Raw genomic sequence first — 19,719 nt, forward strand, 5'->3', positions numbered from 1 at the left:
ATTTTAAGAGTTCAACTTGGACCTCATTTCCAAACTATTTGAGACAACATTAAACCCGCTCTGCCCGCTCATGTTAAACTATATTGAACGACATCTACCGGTGAGTAGAGTGAAAATAAATCAAACCATATTCAAACTATGAACTCCAAAGAACCGCCAAAAGGTGGCGCTGTGACTTCACGTTAGTGCTTGGTGCATGTATTAAAAAAAAACAGGAATTTTGCAATTTTTAGTTTATCTGTAATTTCGTTATTTGGTTGACCACTATTGTGTGTAAGGCGTAAGGTTCGTATTCCACCTAAACTTATTTCTTGGTCCAATGTGCATTGCGTCTCACTCTCTCACTAAGCAAAATGTGAGACGCAAATACACATTGGACCCTACATATTTTATCAAAATCGGTTTTATCCGTTTCATGGCGTCTGGGTTTTTTATAAATTTTGTAATTGCTGGGTTTTTACCTCATTTATTAATTACAGTTGAGAAAGGAAACCACCATACATTTTTAAAGACGTATATTTTATATAACCAATACTCCTGCTCCTGACATTGCGAGAGATAAATACATTCCATGATTCGTATTCACATACAATACAGTCCATACGAATGTTAAACTACGCGAGCCGCTGACGGAAGCATTGGGCGTCAATGCTTCCGTAGGCGGCCGCTAGCCCGAGGTTGTACTGCGAGCCAGCTGATTTCTTGTACCGTAGTACAACCACGGGTTATAAATAATATGCTAGTTTAAGACGAGGTGAAGGTAGCCAGGAAGTCGGTGACGATCTTCTTGAGCTGAGTGTCGGACTCGGGCGTGATCTGGCCGTCCTTGGCGATGGTGGCCAGGAGTCCCTGGTGGCTGGTCTTGATGTGGGCGGTGAATTCCTTCTCGAAAGCGGTGATCTTGGTGGGGTCCAACTTGTCCAAATGGCCGCGGACACCGCAGTAGATGATGGCGACCTGTACACAATCAATCGTTTGTCTTTATCTGTCATTTTGACTTATGTATTTGTAAGAAAGGGATAAAACAATTTAACTAAATCAGGCCCGTAAAGTAGTAGTAGTAGTAAATCACTTTATTGTACAAAACAAAAATTGTTAACATGAAATTCATATAAAGTTTTATGAATAAGGGCGTTAGTCTTTACGTAATGATTCTGGATGCCTATGTCCCGTTTATAACTATGAAAAGACTATGAATGCGAAATAATCTTTTACAAGTGGAAGGACTTGGATAACTTGTTAGCGCCTAAATTGAAAGTTGTTCACCATTGTGTGCGATATCAAGCAGTAAAACTGTATAATTGCCTCCCCACTGAGCTCAAAACAATGCATAATGTAAACAACTTTAAATGCCGCCTAAGGGACCATTTAATCAGTAAATGCTATTACGAAATCAACGATTTTATTTGTAATCTGTAATTTATTTTTCGATATGTTCTTAAATTAGACTAAACTAAACTAAATATAAGACTGTGATTGTTTTTATCTTGTATATTTTATTTTAATCTGTAATATGCATGTTATTTATAAAATTGTAATTTATTTTAGTAGCTTGTAAGTTATATTTCCGACACGATTGTAAAATTGTTATGGAATAAATTATCTTATCGTATCTTTTCTCAGAGGGCCTACCGCGAAAAACGAAAACATCCTAATATCAACAACAAATTACTAAACAGGTAAAAAACAAACGGCATCCAAGGTCTTTTCCAAGCGGAAACTGATCTTTATAAATTTAATGAAGCATTTTGATCAGTTCCTTCCATTCCCTCACAGATTCCTTTAGGCCGCGGACTGGATGCACGCGGCGGGCCGCCGCTGTCGTCCAAAACGGTTCATTCAAATCTATACAGTTTGATCGGGACCGGGCGGCGCGAGCGGTGGTTGCGTCCAGTTCGCGGCCTAATTGGAATTTCATTTCCAACAAAATAGGGATCAATAAGGTTTAAAATAAATTTAAAAATCTAAGTTCAGAGGAATGATAGTTAAAATTGTAGATTACCTGCTCCTCAATAGCCATGGGCACGTATTGGCCCTGCTTGAGCAGCTCGGTGAGCCGCATGCCGCGGTTCAGCAGCTGCTGGGTGGCGGCGTCGAGGTCGGACCCGAACTGGGCGAAGGCGGCCACCTCACGGTACTGAGCCAACTCCAGCTTCATGGAGCCGGCCACCTGAGAGGGAAAAAGGGCTTAGTTAAGGCTAAGGCTTAGCTTGTAAAGTATCTGTACTAACTTAACACAAAACATTATATTTAAAGTTTGATTAAGGCTTTAAGGACCGAGAGAGATTAAATTACACGCTGGAAGTTTAACCAGCAAAATGTTAATAACAACTTCGTAATGTGTGATTTACAGTAAATCTCATAATTTATGAATAGGGGTCATCCATTAATTACATAACACGTTTAGGGGGGAGGGGGTCAAGATAATGTGATATGTTGTGACATGGGGGAGGGGGGAGTCACAAACTTTGTCACTAACTTATTTAAATTATTTTATTTGCTGTACAGTTCAATAACACATTTTTGGAACGATAATCGTTTTTAATCGTTCAATTTCCTTTCCCAATCTGTTTTGGGTTATAAAATTACTAATATTTCTTTTGTTAAAAATATTTTGATAAAATATTAATAATACTTAATTCGATTTGCCGATTTCATTGAAAAAATGTGACGTCACACCAGGGGGAGGGGTTTGCCAAATGTGACCAAGTGTGACAAGGAGGGGGGGGGTCAAAAAACCTCGAAATTCGTGTAACGTAATTAATGGATGGATGGATCAGCTACAATTTTATGTGGTTCATAAAGGACTTGTGGTGAACAGTGTGACTTCATAATATGATATTTTGTAAAAAAGTGTGAATCCAATATGAGTGACATAGAGCAGTGTGTGTAGGTTTGGTAATAGTATCTGACCTGTTTCATGGCCTTGGTCTGGGCGGCAGAGCCGACGCGGGACACGGACAGGCCGACGTTGATGGCGGGCCGGATGCCCTTGTAGAAGAGCTCGGTCTCGAGGAAGATCTGGCCGTCCGTGATGGAGATCACGTTGGTGGGAATGTACGCGGACACGTCGCCGGCCTGGGTCTCGATGACGGGCAGGGCGGTCAGGGAGCCGCCTCCCATCTTGTCGGACCTGTGCCATGGAAATATTTATTTACAATTACGAATTGTTTAGCGGGTCCACACAAAACGAGTCGCCTCGAGAGTAAATCAGCTGTAATTGTAGACGTGCCTCGGGCGAAGCTTTCTTTACATTTTATTAACTATATTATTTTGAATGAACCAAGATTATTGCCCATGTGTTGAGTATTGGCAGGTAAACTGGCCTCTTAAATATAAAAGCGCAAGGTCAGTGAACATACGATCTTTTACCACGTTTGTATGCTGCCATCATGTCATACGACGGCATGGAGCCTTTCTCTAGCCCGAACTTGGTCGGTTATTTAAATTTCATTTAAGGCATAACTTGTCTCAACTGGTCTACTTACATCTTAGCGGCACGCTCGAGCAGACGGGAGTGGAGGTAGAACACATCACCGGGGTAGGCCTCGCGACCCGGGGGACGACGCAGCAGCAGAGACATCTGCAAAACAACATTCACATTACACTACACACACTTACATATGCTTCTAAAAGCAAATAAAGAAGTACAACATATCCAAAATTGCTATTCACGAGTATACTTAAAGAATTAGAGGATTTATTGGCTTAAATCTTCAACTAAGTTCATTCCTACGCCTAGTTCTAGTAGTCCTAGTCAGTTATTTTACTGCATATAAAACTAGCATAGGAAAAAGACAGGATCATCCTCTACCAATGCTCCACTGACAAATGCCTCTTGCCAAAGAATATTTTAGTATGAATCTTTTACAAACTCACACCAATTGTTTTTTTTTACACTTCTGTAATATTAGCAAGTTGTTCGGCAACCTCAAAAGTCTCAAAACAAAGATATATAATAATTTGATCTGACAATGTTTCCATTCTATTCAATGTATTTTACCTGGCGGTAGGCCACGGCCTGCTTGGACAGATCGTCGTAGATGATGAGCGCGTGCTTGCCGTTGTCGCGGAAGAACTCGCCCATGGCGCAGCCCGAGTAGGGCGCCAGGTACTGCAGCGGGGCGGCGTCCGAGGCCGTGGCCGACACGATGATGGTGTAGTTGATGGCACCTGTACACAATATATTTCTCATGCTACTTTTGATACAAGAAGCGAAGATTTACTTTCGGGTACTATTTGCTATGCCCCAAATTAGTCATTTCCTACCTTTTAAATCCTAAGTTCAAGTTATGATTTTTTTAAGGGCAATAGGAAGATATTTATTTCTTGCAAGGAAAACCATTTATTTGGTCATTTTGGTCATTCTATGATCAATGAACATTTCATATTCAAAGGAGTAAACACTTCAGTAATGATGAAACTGGATAAGCTCCTCAAATGACCTTCAACAAGACATTTAATAACAAATGGATAAGTTTACCAAAATGATGGAACACACACACAGTATTTTAATGTCTACAAACCTTGATTGTATTCAGCACCATAATGCTTACAAATTTTAGAGTCAGGGCCATAACTGCGAACATCCTCGATCGTTCGTATATTGGGCTCTCTAATGCCGTTGCATAATCAAGCAATAGAGAAGCATACAGACCCAACTAAAAATGGAGGATGTTCGCAGCATCCCCTCATTTTCGTGTCGTATTTTTCCGTACCAGCATCAGTCAAACGCTTGACAATCTGCGCGACGGTGGACCTCTTCTGTCCAATGGCGACGTAGATGCAGTACAGCTTCTTCTTCTCGTCCTCGCCCTTGTTGAAGCGCTGCTGGTTGATGATGGTGTCGATGGCCAGAGCGGTCTTGCCGGTCTGACGATCGCCGATGATCAGCTCACGCTGCCCACGGCCGATGGGCACGAGGGAATCTACGGCCTTGATGCCTGGAATAAATGGGTCATTTGCAAATCTTTTTTTAAAACAGGAATTTTGGACCATAAAAAAATTAATAAAACTGTTAAGTACATGATAATGGCTTGTGTAGAATTGAGAGCACTGGCACAGTTTGCTGTCAAAGCTTGCAAAGTTGCATTCATAACTATGTAGGATTGTAAATCAATAACTGCTGACCTATTTTAAATAGAACTGGTTTGGTGTTGTATGTATTATGTAACATGACACCCTCAGATATTTTATACTTCTGATCGTCTGCTGCTGCTAGTTAAGTTATATACTCTTAATTTAAGCCTTATAATAATATGATATCAAATCAACCTCAAAGATAAGAATACTGTGCATTACAGCTACTTTACATTCATAAATTGTGCTTACATAATACATTGGTAGGATATATGTAATTATGTATCATTGCAATTGCAGCACAATATCGTCAATATCATTTAGAATATTATTATTGACTAGTCACAAAGATAGATATAACTCCGTAATAGATGGATACAGTCTAAGGAAAAAACGTGCCTCGAAAATCACGAAAATTTGATTCTCGATCAGAGGGCGCCACTAGTTTTGGCCTACTCTCGTATAGAGGGCGTTGACGGTTTCGTTTGTTATTTATAATTTTAACGCACATCAGTGAAAGAACATGGGTCAAAATCATATAAAAATAATTAATACAGATAAAAAAATAATTTATCCATATTTAAATACATTTTAACGTATTTTTATAAATTTTCATTTTTAGTTTTAAAGTATGTCAATAGATGGCAGTGAATTTACAGCGGTTACAAAATTTACTATGACAGTACCGCTCTATCTTATTATATTCTCTTTGCTATTCATAAACCTCTTAACAAAATCGCAGGGAGTTGAAGGATATGCGACGTTAACTGCTTTACAATAAAGTCGCATCTCTTGACTCCATATAATGGAGTTAGGACATTTATGAATTTAGCCAACAATAAGTGATTGTGTTTTAAACTCACCAGTCTGCATAGGCTCGCGCACAGACACACGGGGGATGATACCCGGAGCCTTGACGCCGACACGCTGGCGGACCTTGGTGTCGATGGCGCCCTTGCCGTCAATGGCGTTGCCGAGCGCGTCCACGACGCGGCCGAGCAGCTGCTCGCCCACGGGCACGTCCACGATGGCGCCGGTTCGCTTCACGATGTCGCCCTCCTTGATCAGCTTGTCGTTACCGAACACGACAACACCCACGTTGTCGGGCTCCAAGTTGAGGGCCATACCCTGGGGAGTGGTTGCTACTTTAATACATTGAAGGGTAGGGTGAAAGGGGGGCATTTTTTTATGTCCTATTTAACATTAAGTTAACTCTTTCTTACAAAAAAAACCACATCCCATTTCTGCTGAGTCAGTGACACTCCTCCTTTCAGGGAAACTCCCATTTCACTCAGCTCAGCATTGCTCTGAGCCATTATTAGGGTTGATAAAACTTGACGTCCCTTTGCATGCACGATCACAGAAAAGATAATGACTTGAATTTTGACAACCCTAAATAGCCGAAAGGGATAGTGCCATACATTAGAAAAATACAGCATGATTCGACCGTGAATCGCTGTCAAACTTCCGGTTTGTAGGAAGCATCCTTTGTAGTATTATTACTTATTCTGTGCCTGAGTATAGAAAGTTGCCATGCTATGTCAAGAGGAACAAATGAGAGCAAGATTGTCTGATTATTTATGTAGCAATTTTTTTTGCTTTCATTGAGTCATATTGATTGTAAGTCTGGAGTAGTCTCTGGAGTCTTGGCACGTTGCCAAGTTTTTTCACTTCATTATCAAAAATCTTTAAAATATGTAAAAAGAAAACAAATAACTTATTATTTAATGCCTATAATTAAGTAACATAGTAATTTACCTAGTTTAGGTACCTATACTATCACAATTATTTAATACTGGACTAATTTATGTCCTAAATATACAGTTAACCTCAAACAGTTAAAAACAAAAAATAAATATGACCCTATTGTAAGAAATCTTATGAACTGTAGCCCCTCCAACTAAACTAAGGTTCTGCACCTACAGTTTGTCCTAGACCTTTTCTTAGCTCTCATATTGTATCAACCAGAGACAAAATATTCCCTTTCATTGCAATTTTAAAAACATTGTATACCAACCTTAAGACCAGAGGAGAATTCCACCATCTCCTCGGCCTGGATGTTCTTGAGGCCATACACACGGGCAATACCGTCACCGATGCTCAGCACACGGCCAGTCTCTTCCAAATCGGCCTGGAAATAAATCCCTATGATTAAGTATTGATATATGAACTTTTTGGACAATCAGGAAGACCGCATAATATTATTCACAAGACTTCAACTGATTATTTTGTAAACCTGAATTCAAAGAATTAAGGTCTATATTATATTGGTTACTGAAATGTATCTGTAGTGTCATCATCATTGGCCACGGCATCTTAGCAGGTGATGATGATGATAGTATCTGTAGAGAATGACTGTAACTTTATCACTTAGTACAAAATCAGCTGATTCACTTTATATAAATATCAAAGCTGTATCTGACCTGGGAATAATATTTAAATACGATTTAAAAAAACGAAATTTCATACAATTTTCTATCTGAAATACTATTGCATGTATTTTGACATTGAGAAAAACTTCTTATCTTAACCTCAACAGTTTATGTAATCACTCACCTTAGGTGCAGCACCGAGGATTCTCTCCTCCAGGATGGCGGAGATTTCGGCAGCCCGCTGCGTGCAAGAGACATGGAGCTTGCGTGCCGCCACGGACACGGCGGGGACGGCGACCTTCGAAACCTGCCGCAGCCATAACCAAACCATCAATAATCAATTCACTCATAAAACACTTCTTAACACTATTATACGGGTTACGGTTGTCCATTTAAACGATCTACTAATTAGATAGGCACTGTCCATTGACATTTCCAGTAAATTACCGACGTCCTGCAGTATCGCCCTCTGTTACATAACACGAATCATACGCGAAAATTAACATCATATTAGACACATATTGTGAATGATTATGAACAGTATCACTACACTGTTGAACTAAAACAGTAATTCCACTTAGATAATTAGTTGCAAGTGGCAATTCATGTGATTTGCCAAGTTATATCGCAGGCTATCATATCACCGGTTAGGACTCTAGATCAAAACCTTGAATTTTAAGTAACGTAAGAACGCATACCTTTGTCGCGGCATTTGGGATACGCCTGGCCACCGAAGAGGCCAAACGAGCGGAGATCAGCGACATTTTTCACAAATTCTTATAACACTGGTGGAAGGAAGGGCCGTGTGGTTCTCCGCTCGTTTCTTCGTTGGTGCTAAACCGGAAATGACATAATCGATCCTTGTCTGTGGTCTGTCGATGGAAATGTAGGTCGTTAAGAAACCAACATACTTATTGCTTCCAAAGTAGTTTTTACGAAAATAAAATTTATGTAAGTAACAGTTCTGCACTTCATATATATTACTGGTATTAAATTTTTAAATTTCATAGATTAAAAATAATTTAGTTTGTATCTAAAAACTTTACAATTCTAAAGTTTCATAGGCGTAAATCAAAATAAATCGTCGAAACTTTCAGAACGCACCTCAAAGCGGATATTGAAGTATTGAGAGGCTATAAATATTATAAAACATTTATGCTGAATGCTACATGGCTAAAAGAAAATCATTAATATTTAATTCCTATTAAAAAAAATTGGAAGTATTTCTTTAGAGAATATTACAAAACGATTAGAGATGGTTAGAGATTTACCATTGCCAAAGTAAAGATAAAAAGAAAAAAAATGAAACGTCATGTGTCTTTAATTTTACTAGCTGTCAAACAAAATCGCCCAGTTTTTAGTCTTTTTTTAAATGTTTTTCCAGTGATAACAATAAATTTGTTAATCTTGTATAATGTAAATCGAAACCAATGAATTCTTATTACCTTAGATGTGATGGCTATATTTGAGAAAGAGTCTCATTCCAAAGTTATATTAGATGATACAGAGAAACTTATTTGTATCATAGAAAATGCACAAAATATCAACAAGCACACTGTAAGTAATATTCGTTGCGAAATATTTCACGATCTGTTGAATCACATATGTCATTGCCTTGCGAACATATTGCCTGAAAACCAAATTATATTTATAGGAATACAGATTACAAGTGCAAAGAGGTCCCAGCAAAGAGATCAAATGGACGGTGTCTCGGCGCTACAGGGACTTCGCAGCGCTGCAATCGGTCCTGCAGCAAGCTAACATTGACTTGCCATTGCCACCAAAGAAACTTATTGGGAACATGCAACCATCTTTTATTGCAGAAAGACAATTAGCCTTGCAGGTACACATCACCTCAGTGTAAATGAGTGGCGCAATATGCTGACCACGTAGCTAAGGGTGCTATTACACCTGTCCAATGTGTTTTTGCATCTCACATTTTGTCAGTGGGGGGACACTCCTCCTTTCAGGCAAACTCGGCTCAGCATTGCTCCGATCAATTATTAGGGTTGGCACAACTTGACTTCCCTTTGCGTGCATGACCACAAATAAGATAATGACTTGAATTTTGACATCCCTAAGTAGCCGAAGGGGTTGGCCCATACATTAGAAAGGGCCAGCATGATTCGACCCTGAATCGCTGTTAAACTTCGGATATGTAGGAAGTGTCCTTTCTGTACAGTAGAACTATTATTTATTCTGTGATTTTGCTTACTGAGAGAGTGAGACGTAATGCACATTGGACCAAGTTATTGGACTGGTGGGATACCAACCTAATGCAACATATATTTTCAGGAATACATAAATCAAGTACTGAAACATCCTATTCTAGCGTTATCTTTACCAGTGAGGAGTTTTTTGGATCCAAATAATTATTTATTAAATATTGCAGGTACTTTTTTTAATTTTTAACTAATTGTTATAGAGTTGTTGTACATGTTATTTAATACATCTTTTAGTTTTAAGTAAAATTACTTGTATTTTCTATAATTACTTTTATTTTCAGAACAAGCACTGCAAACAATGTCGATAGCCCTGCGGGGAGACGGACAGTTTGAGTTGAAGGGGCCTCTGGCTGATATTGGCTGGAGAGTTAGAAAGCACTATTTTTTGGTGAGTTTTAGAACATGAGTATGAGTAATTGAAACCTTATATTATGCTACTTACACACAAACTTTATGAGAAAATTTTTAAGGGAGGATCAAGTTTTTTTCACCAAAACAGTCATTTTTGTGGTAATAATAAGACCACATATTAAATCACATTTACAATCGGGTCTATCGCGAATTTATTTTGTTACCTTTATTTATCGTGAGTGATGTCCGGATGAGTGCGCGGATGTTGTGAGTGTTGCGTGTCGGACTATTGACAATAATTAACATTTATGTGTAGTGGGTGGTTTGAAAATGTGATGTCTACCCCAAACTTAAATGCACTTTTCGTCGGGTAGTCACAAAAATCTCTGTTTTGACATTTTGCTGGGACGTCAGTTAGCCGCGACCACGACCAGTGAAACCTGTGTCGAAACGTCGGTAAATAAAGGTAACAAAATTAATTCCCGATAGACCCGATTGTAAATGTGATTTAATATGTGTTCAAAACGAAAGTTTTAAATGTTATAATAATAAGACCATTTCTTTATCTTTTGATCATGTGTCAAGTATCTGTTAAGGGGCCCACTGATTACCAGTCTGCTGGACGATATCGGCCTGTCAGTTGTTTGGAACTGTTAAATTTTTGTTCTAACTGACAGGCCGATATCGTCCGGCGGACTGATAATCAGTGGGCCCCTTTATAGCATTTTTAACACGCTTTTATTATTTTGTAACAACTTGTGTTACTGTTATCCCCTGGCGCATGAAATAGGACAACAACAAAAACATGAAACCACCCTTAAGATTCAATAAAGGATTATTTCATAACAAGAAATTTCAAATAAATACAAATTTAGAAACACTAAAATCGACTGTCACAGAAAACTTCTTATGTTTATTTTTAAATATACTATGAATGAGTTGTTGTGAGAACTGGAGTCATAATAAGCTTACTCCCACACTAATAGTGTTTGGCTTACTATGCCTAATTTATTCTAGTTTCAGCCAACAAAGCTGCCAATATCTTTATCATAGTTTTTTTTTTCCTTTCATATATATCAAATATTATTTAAATTATTTACCTATATAGTAATCAAGTTTTTATTTAAGATCTGTAAAAAGAGGGAAGTTGCTAAAATACACAAAAGCTTTCTGAAAGAGTTCGTTCTTTAGAAATAAAACCACCTCAAGCTTAGTTTATTCTCTTTGTTCATATGTTTATGTACCTGTATTTAAACTGGGTGAGGTGTGTAATAAAAAGTATTGTATAGGTAGTAGTAGTACTAGTAATCACTTTATTGTACACAACACAAGTTTACAAAAATAAATTACAGGAATGAAAGTACAAAGGCGAAGGGTTCCGTACCATTACGCAAAAAAAAACGGCAAAAAAATCACGTTTGTTGTATGGGAGCCCCACTTAAATATTTATTTTATTCTGTTTTCAGTATTTGTTGTTATAGCGGCAACAGAAATACATCATCTGTGAAAATTTCAACTGTCTAGCTATCACGGTTCATGAGATACAGCCTGGTGACAGACGGACAAGACAGACAGCGGAGTCTTAGAAATAGGGTCCCGTTTTTGGGTACGGAACCCTAAAAACGTACAGTTACGTAAAGTATAAAAGCGCCCATTGAATTTGGCCGTCAACAAAATAAATCTTTTTAGTATTAATTAAATGCAGGATGATGCATTAAATACCTATATCCATAATTATAACACTATCTTTGTTATGAATCACTGCAAATAATATTTAGAATATACATTTATCACATGAATGATAATTCTGTTGACTACTTTTCTTGTAAGTTCAATGTCCTGAATTATCTTCATTGTTCTCAGGTGACAGACTCGGAGACTAGAACAAATTGTCTATTATCGTGGCAGAACTATGGGCCTGATAGATATTTATGTGATAAGGATCTGCAAGCAGCTTTTAAGAGTATAAAGGGTGTAAATGTAAGTTACTTATTTTTAATATGTAAAATTGTAATCTGTTATTTGTGGGATAATAGAACATAGGGCATGGTTGGCATTTTTACATTTCTTACTTTTACGCCGCTCGCCGCTATCTAGATGGTATTACAAAATATCGATTGTTTTGGCGATTACGCGTGGATCATCTGGAAGCGGAAATGCAATCTGATTTGAACCTTAAATGCTAGTGACACGTATACGCTTAAATCAGACCGCCTCAAAAGGGATAATAAAAACTTGACGCAACGCAGCGTAAACGACATCGCTTTATGGTCAATTTTCCAATGAATTGGCACAAACAATAACTGTATGGTAACTTCAACTGGCTGAAAATGTTAGTGCTTGTGGTAACTCAAGCGTGCTGGATCAGATGAATGCATAATGGCTTTGGATGAAATTTCATATTCCAGTTACTGAATGGCTATAGGAGTATCTTATTCGATATTAAGGTCATGGGCGGCTACCTATCTAAAGTGAAGCAAAATACCACCTTATATATTAATAATTAATAAATTGAGTTAACATGTATAACTTAATCAATACAATACATGTAACAAATCAAAGTATACTTTAATTGCAGCATCCACATATAGATAAAATATTAGCAATTCATAGTTTGGAATCAGGGGCCTATGTAGTGCGAAGGATACACGAGACCGGCAGCCTAAGAGACTTACTATACGGGACTGAATACACGCGGAACCATCTCGCCAAATATGGGAACCCTAAAGTAAGGAAACCGTTGACTGAAGGACAAATAGCACATTATGGATATCAAGTATTACAAGCGCTGAAGTTTTTACATGATAAGGGATTACCGCACGGTATGTACGCTTATCTGTTTATATCCGGTTATTTATATATATTTGATCGCTTGGTATAGTGTTTGATAATTAATAGTCAAAAAGTAATTCTAAATGTTGGATAACCCCAGTAAAACCGTATCAGTGCCATGTAGTGAATTGTAACTCATCTAATTTAAGAACCATTATTGGTGGAGCTTAAAAATCACAAATCATTTATAGGATATAACCAGATGGAGACGCCTTGTCTGTTATTTTCTGTACAAAACAGTCTGCCGATTTTTGCGGGGGAGGGGCACGTCAAATGTATACGTAACGTAAAAATAGCCATGTCAGATAAACATCAGTCCATACAATGTGTATGGCCTTTGGTCATAGAGTTTCGACAGAGGGGAACGCTTGTTAATGTCTACTCCGTTTGATTATATCCTCCAAGAGAAAACCGCTTAAATTGATTCATCCGTTTGGGAGGTCGGATGCTACAGACAGACACAAATATATACATGATAAACTTGTAATTGTAACACCTTTCTCTTTGTCGGGGTCATGTAATAATGAGGCCCAAATTAGACTTAGTATTATAGCCAAGTTTCTCAATCCTTTTTGTGTAGGAGGATCCTAACATGGTATAGTATCTCTGAAGAGGAGTAATGTAATGCTGATAATAATGCCATCTCTGGGTTATGCTGGACATATATTCCTCAGCCGTGGTGCCCTGCTGAGCTAAAAAGCGGTATCTCAATTGAAGATTGCATGCAAATAAGTACCTTAAATTTGAATCATAACGTTCCATTTCCAGTTCATTCGTTTTTGAGATACCGCCTTTAGCATAAGGAGGGCTGAGTGTGGCTAGATATCATTCTTGTGTGTAGATAGTAGAAAACAAAATATACCAAAACAAATATTTAAGCAGGTAACTTAATCGTATTTAATTAAATCTAGAAGAATATATTTTAATAAAAAATGTTTTGATAGTGTTACTAACCTTACGTTGCAAATGAACTACGAAACAAAATAAATTTGAAACGTAAAAGTAGTTTTTTTAATATGTAGTGCAAACACCGTACAATGACAGACTGACGTATTTAGACGAATAAAAAAACCAAATGACGTTTGGTTTGACGGGAAATTTTGAAATTATTTCTAAGTTGTTTTTTAATATAAATTCCGTTTAAACATATTTTTGGTCAGATTTATGTTAAGATATTAACAAACAGCGTTTCTTTATATCACAACCAACCTTGTAAGTTGTGTTGAGTTGTGCTCTTACTCATTCAACCAAACCAACGCAGGCAAGATGAAAAGCAATGCCGGCCGGGCCGCGCCGAATCTGTGTACCTTCTTGTATGTACATCGGTATAAGGGCAAGGTAAGTAAATTTTCGAGTTTATAATATATATATACCTCCTGAACATTTATTTATTATTTCATCTTTATCAAAAGCTTTGATAGAGGCTTCGGGTAACGCATATTTATGAAATGTTGGCGATGGAACATGGAACATTGTAACATTTCAAATAACAGCCGTTGATCTAGCACCAATCTTAGTGCCCGTAAGGCCCGTCATACACGTTGCTCTGATTATCATAATTAAGATACTATTTTCCGTGCCTAGGTCTTAATCTGATAAATCAACTACAACCTGCCAAAATTAGAAAGACATACATCTACTGATAAAATCCAACCACAATACGTTACCTTTGTCGACATTTTACATGAATAATATCCCGATTCACTGATTTCTTGTTACCTAACATTAAATGTGACAATAGCACACCCTTAAAATGCATGCTCAACACTTGTCCTGTTTCGCTGTAAAATAACCTTTTTATACTTTTGATAACATCTTAACTGTTAATATATTTTCAGGTATTAAAAAGCTTTCAGAATAAAGTTGCGACACGGCAGGTATCGTGCTTTTCTTCGATAAGTTTTTCGATGTTGTCAATGGCAATTTCAGTGAACCTAAAAAAGGAAAATCTACCTAATCTAATGCGCTGTAACACCCAGATCACCGCACCACAAATTGTGGATAAAAAGCTTGAATGTTCTCAAAACTATGAAATATGCGACAAAAATGGATCTAAATTAAATCAAAAAAAGTTGGATCAAACTATTGAAGCTTTCCAAGTTATTTTGGGATCAAGAAGAAGAAATGAATTAGGTTGCCTCTAATTATTGTTTAAAACATAGTCAGGAAATAAATTGTTACATACTTGCTGTTAAGTTATTTTCACGGAAGTGCGCTTAAAGCGTCGCTGTATTTGCATGTGTCTTAGTTACTTGGAATGGAACGTATGTAAATAAGTAGGTACTTATAAATAATATATTGTACTTGATTCAACATAAGTTTTCATTTATTTATTCTGAAAAACTGATTTATGTAGTTTTCTAAGCAAATGGAAATTGGTACGACAAAGATTACTACATAAATCAGTTTCCAATATTAAAGTTGTTACATGTAGGTAACAAAGGTAGGTAAAGAAGTACGTGTGTGTGTGTGTGTGTGTGTGTGTGTGTGTGTGTACATGTGTGCGTGTTTACTGCATATACAGTCTCATTAGTTGAGAGCAGGACCACTAGGGGCAGCACTAGTAGAGACGTGAACGTGAAATGTCCGAGAGTTTCTTATCTATTACAGTAATAACATATACTAATCTATGGATCCTAATACTTTTTTCGTATAAATAATGCTTTAAACTATACCACACCAGCTCGAAATACCTATAGATACTAAATCCTATATTTAGAAAGCTATCATCCTTTCAGGTCACCTCCACCCTGGCAACATAGCGATAGAAAACCAAAAAGCCCTCCTCATGGACTTAGAGAACAGTATCCTCGGTGTGGCCAGCCTACACCGGCCGTACCTTCTAGAATTAAAAAGAGTCTCGTCAGCTGAAGCGGTAGATGTGTACTGCTTTGGGCGGACGCTGTACGAGCTAGCCTTCGCAGAGCCGTTAGTAAGCTACTACTGTGATGATTACCCACATGGAATCTCAGCTGAGTTAGGTAAGTCTGATATGTATGGACTTAAAGAATAGTATGCACTGGTCGTATCTTTTAAAATTTAAGATCTGGTCGGCTGAAGCGGTTTATTTGTACAGTCAGCTGCAGAGATAACTCCTTCCCCCCCCCCTGCATAGAAATCTATTTGCAGGGGGATCAACTAAGTGATCTACCCATACACTTCACATCGTCATATCACCGTTTTCCAAGAGACCAAATCCTTATAATTTCAGAATCTGTCCTCCAGCTGTGTATATCGAGCGTGGCGTGTAAGAACGCGCGCGTGTCCGGAGCCCTAGAGCCGTTACTGCAGCACCCGTTCTTTACGAGAGCCACGTTGAATGGGTCGCGGCTAGAAGCTCATCACCTCAAGTTTCCGCTGCCGCTCAAGGAGGAGCTTAGGAGAGCGGCGGACGCGGTCGAGGCACGGCTGAAGGCGGATCAGAAGTTGGTACGTTTTGTCACGTTTATTTATTTATTGTTACATACAAAATTTGTACAGCATTATTACAGTTAAAACTATACAAATTAATGATAAAAGTAGCGAGTTCAGCAGTCTTAGAGCTCGCACGGCCGGAGAGTTTCTCTCCGTGTGGTTAGGACTGCCAAGAGAGAGGCATCTTCTGTGGGAGTTGTCACCTCCTGTATCCTTGTACAGACATGCTACAAAATCCAATTTCCTCTCCTAGTCCTCTCCCAAGTGCCTAATTGATTTAGCACTCAAGAGCAGATTCAGCTTAGAAATGATTTTCATTTTCAGGTGCGGAGTGCGAAACGTGAAGTGCGTATACAGGAAATACTCAATTCTGAAACGGAACTAAAGAAACAGAAGAAAAGAGCGGTAAGTTATCATAGGTACCCAGATTACTAACTCCACGCAGAAGTCGCGGGCAAAAGCTAGTAAAATCTAAAGTTATGTCTGCTACTTGAAAGGGTTATTAGAGGTTGTCTTCTCTTGCAGAGAAAAAGAGACAGCATGTGGAAGTCTACTTCGTCGCTGGCGGAGACGGTGCGCTCGCAGAGTGCTAGCACGGCCTCGTCGCCCACGCCGCCACACATTTGTAAGTCAATTTTCTGGTATTTATTTTCGTCTATAATCTAGCTCGTACACGCATAACAACTTTATGTTTATTGGAAAACCAGTCCAAAGTGAAACGGGTATGCATTAAATTTCCCATTGTAACATAGGGTTTTTAGGGTTCCGTAACCAAACGGTAAAAACGGGACTCTATTACTAAGACTCCACTATCCGTCTGTCTGTCTGTCACTAGGCTGTATCTCATGAATCGTGACATGAGTTGAAATTTTCACAGATGATGTATTTCTGTTGTTGTTAAAATGTCCTATTTGTGACACCTTTTTTCACAAGCCGTGATTTGTTGCTGCTCGCTCATAAATTCTATAGCTCTACTTCTCTATTCCGTCGGCAGAAATAAGCTAACGATACAAAACATGTAAAAATCAAAAATGCCCCAGGTGTTTTTATAATTTAGTAGTGCTTAGGAGTCGAGGGAATAATTAAAAAAAAAACATACTTGGAAAGTAAAATGCTCTAGTGCAGAAACGTATTACTTTCTGCACACTTTTTAGAACAACAATAACCCTCTTTCGTAGCATGAGAAATGAAAATAGCTATTTATGCAACAAGTGCGGAAATCATCTTTACGCACGTGTATCATACAATGTTTTACTATGCATTGTGCGAGTAAATAAAAAAAACATATAATGGCAAATAAGTTTAATTATTAAAAAATTTAAACCAAAAAGCACTAGTGCGGAAAAATGCTGTTTTCCGCACTAGTGCGAGAAAGTAGCACCATATGTACTGTAAAAAAAATTGAAAACACAAAGCACTAGTGCGGAAAAGTAGTACTTTCCGCATGATATGGCTCCGTAGGAAACGCACTTTTCGAGCACATGCATTGTAAAGTTGTTTTTCTCAAAAATGGACGGCAAAGTCGACGTTGCCGGTTTAAAAGTAGGTCGCGAAGTGCGTTGTTTATGGTCAGTCAAAAAATTAAAAAGTTAAAAACATTGCAGTCTCGATTTCGGGACTGCAATGTTGCATACAAATTCCATTATTTGTCGAGTTCCAAACTTTTTAAAAGTTGAAGTGGCCATATCAAATGAAGGCATAGGTCCAATAAACAGCCAAACAGATGATCAGTACTTATTATTATAATGTTGGTACCGCGACTATTTAGGTGTCTCAAATAGGTTGGCATATTTTCAGCAGAAAAATACACTTCTATTTTTAATAAAAAAATAAAACGGCGGCAAAGCAAATCTTATTACTTTTTCTGTGAAAATATATACATAAGAACGTTGCTTCTGTAAAATATTTCTATTATATTTGTATTTGTTGCGCCATTTTTGAGAAAAGCACTATATATGACTCGGCTGGAAGGATACTTGCTGGCTTCGGATTCAATTAAACGGACTCCCAAGGTCGTCCGTTTAAAACAAATCCTCAGCCAGCAAGTAGCTACTTCCGAGCCTCGACAATAATGTACTATTTTTGTTGTAGCGGGCGAGACGAGCGGCGCAGACGCGAGCCCCCGGCCCTTGTGCAGCCCGAGCTCGGCGCGCGGCGCGCTGCTCAGCGCCATCTGCGGCTTCGACCGCACCCGCCTCGCGCGCGTCGACTCGAGGTGAACCACATCCTACCCACTCCCCACTCCCCAGTCCCCAGTCCCCAGTCCCCGGGGGCCACCGACACCGACGGACGCGCGCGAGCTGACCCCGTCCACCGTATATTTGTTCTAACCGATATTGGCGGCAGCGTCGAGCGTGCTGTTCGGGGCCGAGGCGTTACGATCGTGAAATGTAAAACTTCTTTACCGGCACGCCAGTGGCGTACCTGTAGGGTGGTAAAACAGGTATAGTGCCAGACCTGTTCCGAAAAGGGCCCCAATTTAACTGAGAGGCCGTGAGCACAGACCTCGACGAATTTGCCACGGGTTTCAGTTGGTATAGTTCCGCCCCTGATGTACACCTTGTTTGGACAGGTGGTTTAAATTTGACTTTTTACCTTATTACAATAATACTAAAGTCTATATTATCAGCATAATATTCGGCGACGAGTTTTAAATAAATATATACTTTATTCTGTTTGTCACACTGTAAGAAGTATACTTTTTATTTGAAACTATAATAAGAATATTGTATTATTTACAAATTGTCATGTGTCTCTAAAAATAATTGGGTGAAAATATTTTCTTCTTTGATATTTTATTTAGAACTAGGTTTAGAGCATTTAATTGAGAAATGTTACTTATTGATTGACATCCTAAAAATTGCATTATAATTTATAATTATTATAAATAACCATTTTTCCTTCTGTCTAATCCTATCTGCAATGGAGTATAGATGGCATGATACAACTACAAAAATACTGTGTAATATTGCTATAGCAACTTTGTAACAATCTCAAAGCGTAGCATAGGTACTAACTTATAGTCAATTTGAAGTAATTTTGTAACTGAATTTCGTAGTTAGATACAGAAAGTTTTATGTATTCGTGTGAATTTAATCTAGACGTTTATTTAAAAAAATACACGTATTTAATTAACCTCACATTGTTTTTCCTAACGTTCGACATTTACCACGGGTGCAAATAGCAACGCATAAGTATTTAACCGACCTTATTTCGCAGCCGTAAGGTTCACGAATCCTTACTAAAATAAATATGTCTTCGCTGGTAAGGTTAAATTTGTAAAACAGTATTCCTTTCTACCTATTAAAAATATTCGTTGTAATGCATGTTTGCACTTTATTGGGAACTTATTTTGGCAAAAAAGAAGTAAAAAATTCGTATTAGTGGGGACCTGGGGAATGAATGAAATAGGGCAAAGGATCTTTTTTTTTTTTTTTTTTTTTTTT

The 19,719-nt window shown here is 38.2% G+C and overlaps 2 protein-coding genes across 2 annotated transcripts; one reads left to right on the top strand and one right to left on the bottom strand.

The window, feature by feature from the left end:
* Positions 1 to 500: 500 nt before the first annotated feature.
* On the bottom strand, positions 501 to 8,307 carry LOC134749311 (ATP synthase subunit alpha, mitochondrial). Its single transcript, XM_063684210.1, has 10 exons — positions 8,150 to 8,307; positions 7,636 to 7,758; positions 7,097 to 7,210; positions 5,943 to 6,207; positions 4,719 to 4,943; positions 4,004 to 4,173; positions 3,489 to 3,583; positions 2,914 to 3,133; positions 2,003 to 2,170; positions 501 to 957 (listed from the first exon to the last, which is right to left on the bottom strand). The coding sequence occupies exons 1-10, from the start codon at positions 8,213 to 8,215 to the stop codon at positions 745 to 747; spliced, it is 1,659 nt and encodes a 552-aa protein (XP_063540280.1). The 5' UTR covers positions 8,216 to 8,307; the 3' UTR covers positions 501 to 744.
* A 464-nt stretch (positions 8,308 to 8,771) lies between these two features.
* On the top strand, positions 8,772 to 18,951 carry LOC134749543 (PX domain-containing protein kinase-like protein). The gene is made up of 11 exons (XM_063684519.1): positions 8,772 to 9,008; positions 9,106 to 9,294; positions 9,747 to 9,843; positions 9,958 to 10,064; positions 11,891 to 12,007; positions 12,606 to 12,849; positions 15,598 to 15,840; positions 16,071 to 16,288; positions 16,598 to 16,678; positions 16,799 to 16,898; positions 18,365 to 18,951. The coding sequence occupies exons 1-11, from the start codon at positions 8,907 to 8,909 to the stop codon at positions 18,490 to 18,492; spliced, it is 1,626 nt and encodes a 541-aa protein (XP_063540589.1). The 5' UTR covers positions 8,772 to 8,906; the 3' UTR covers positions 18,493 to 18,951.
* The last annotated feature ends 768 nt before the right edge of the window (positions 18,952 to 19,719 follow it).

This window comes from Cydia strobilella, chromosome 18 (genome assembly GCF_947568885.1).
Source record: "Cydia strobilella chromosome 18, ilCydStro3.1, whole genome shotgun sequence".
Taxonomy (NCBI): Eukaryota; Metazoa; Arthropoda; class Insecta; order Lepidoptera; family Tortricidae; genus Cydia; species Cydia strobilella.

Excerpts from the sequence above, each read along its gene's own strand:
- LOC134749311 (XM_063684210.1), bottom strand. The coding sequence starts at position 8,215 with ATGTCGCTGATCTCCGCTCGTTTGGCCTCTTCGGTGGCCAGGCGTATC. Across the intron at positions 7,759-8,149 it reads TCCCAAATGCCGCGACAAAG|GTTTCGAAGGTCGCCGTCCC; the intron begins GTATGCGTTCTT and ends TGGCTGCGGCAG. Across the intron at positions 3,134-3,488 it reads CTCGAGCGTGCCGCTAAGAT|GTCCGACAAGATGGGAGGCG; the intron begins GTAAGTAGACCA and ends TCCATGGCACAG.
- LOC134749543 (XM_063684519.1), top strand. The coding sequence starts at position 8,907 with ATGGCTATATTTGAGAAAGAGTCTCATTCCAAAGTTATATTAGATGAT. Across the intron at positions 9,844-9,957 it reads TTATTTATTAAATATTGCAG|AACAAGCACTGCAAACAATG; the intron begins GTACTTTTTTTA and ends TTTTATTTTCAG. Across the intron at positions 12,008-12,605 it reads AGAGTATAAAGGGTGTAAAT|CATCCACATATAGATAAAAT; the intron begins GTAAGTTACTTA and ends CTTTAATTGCAG.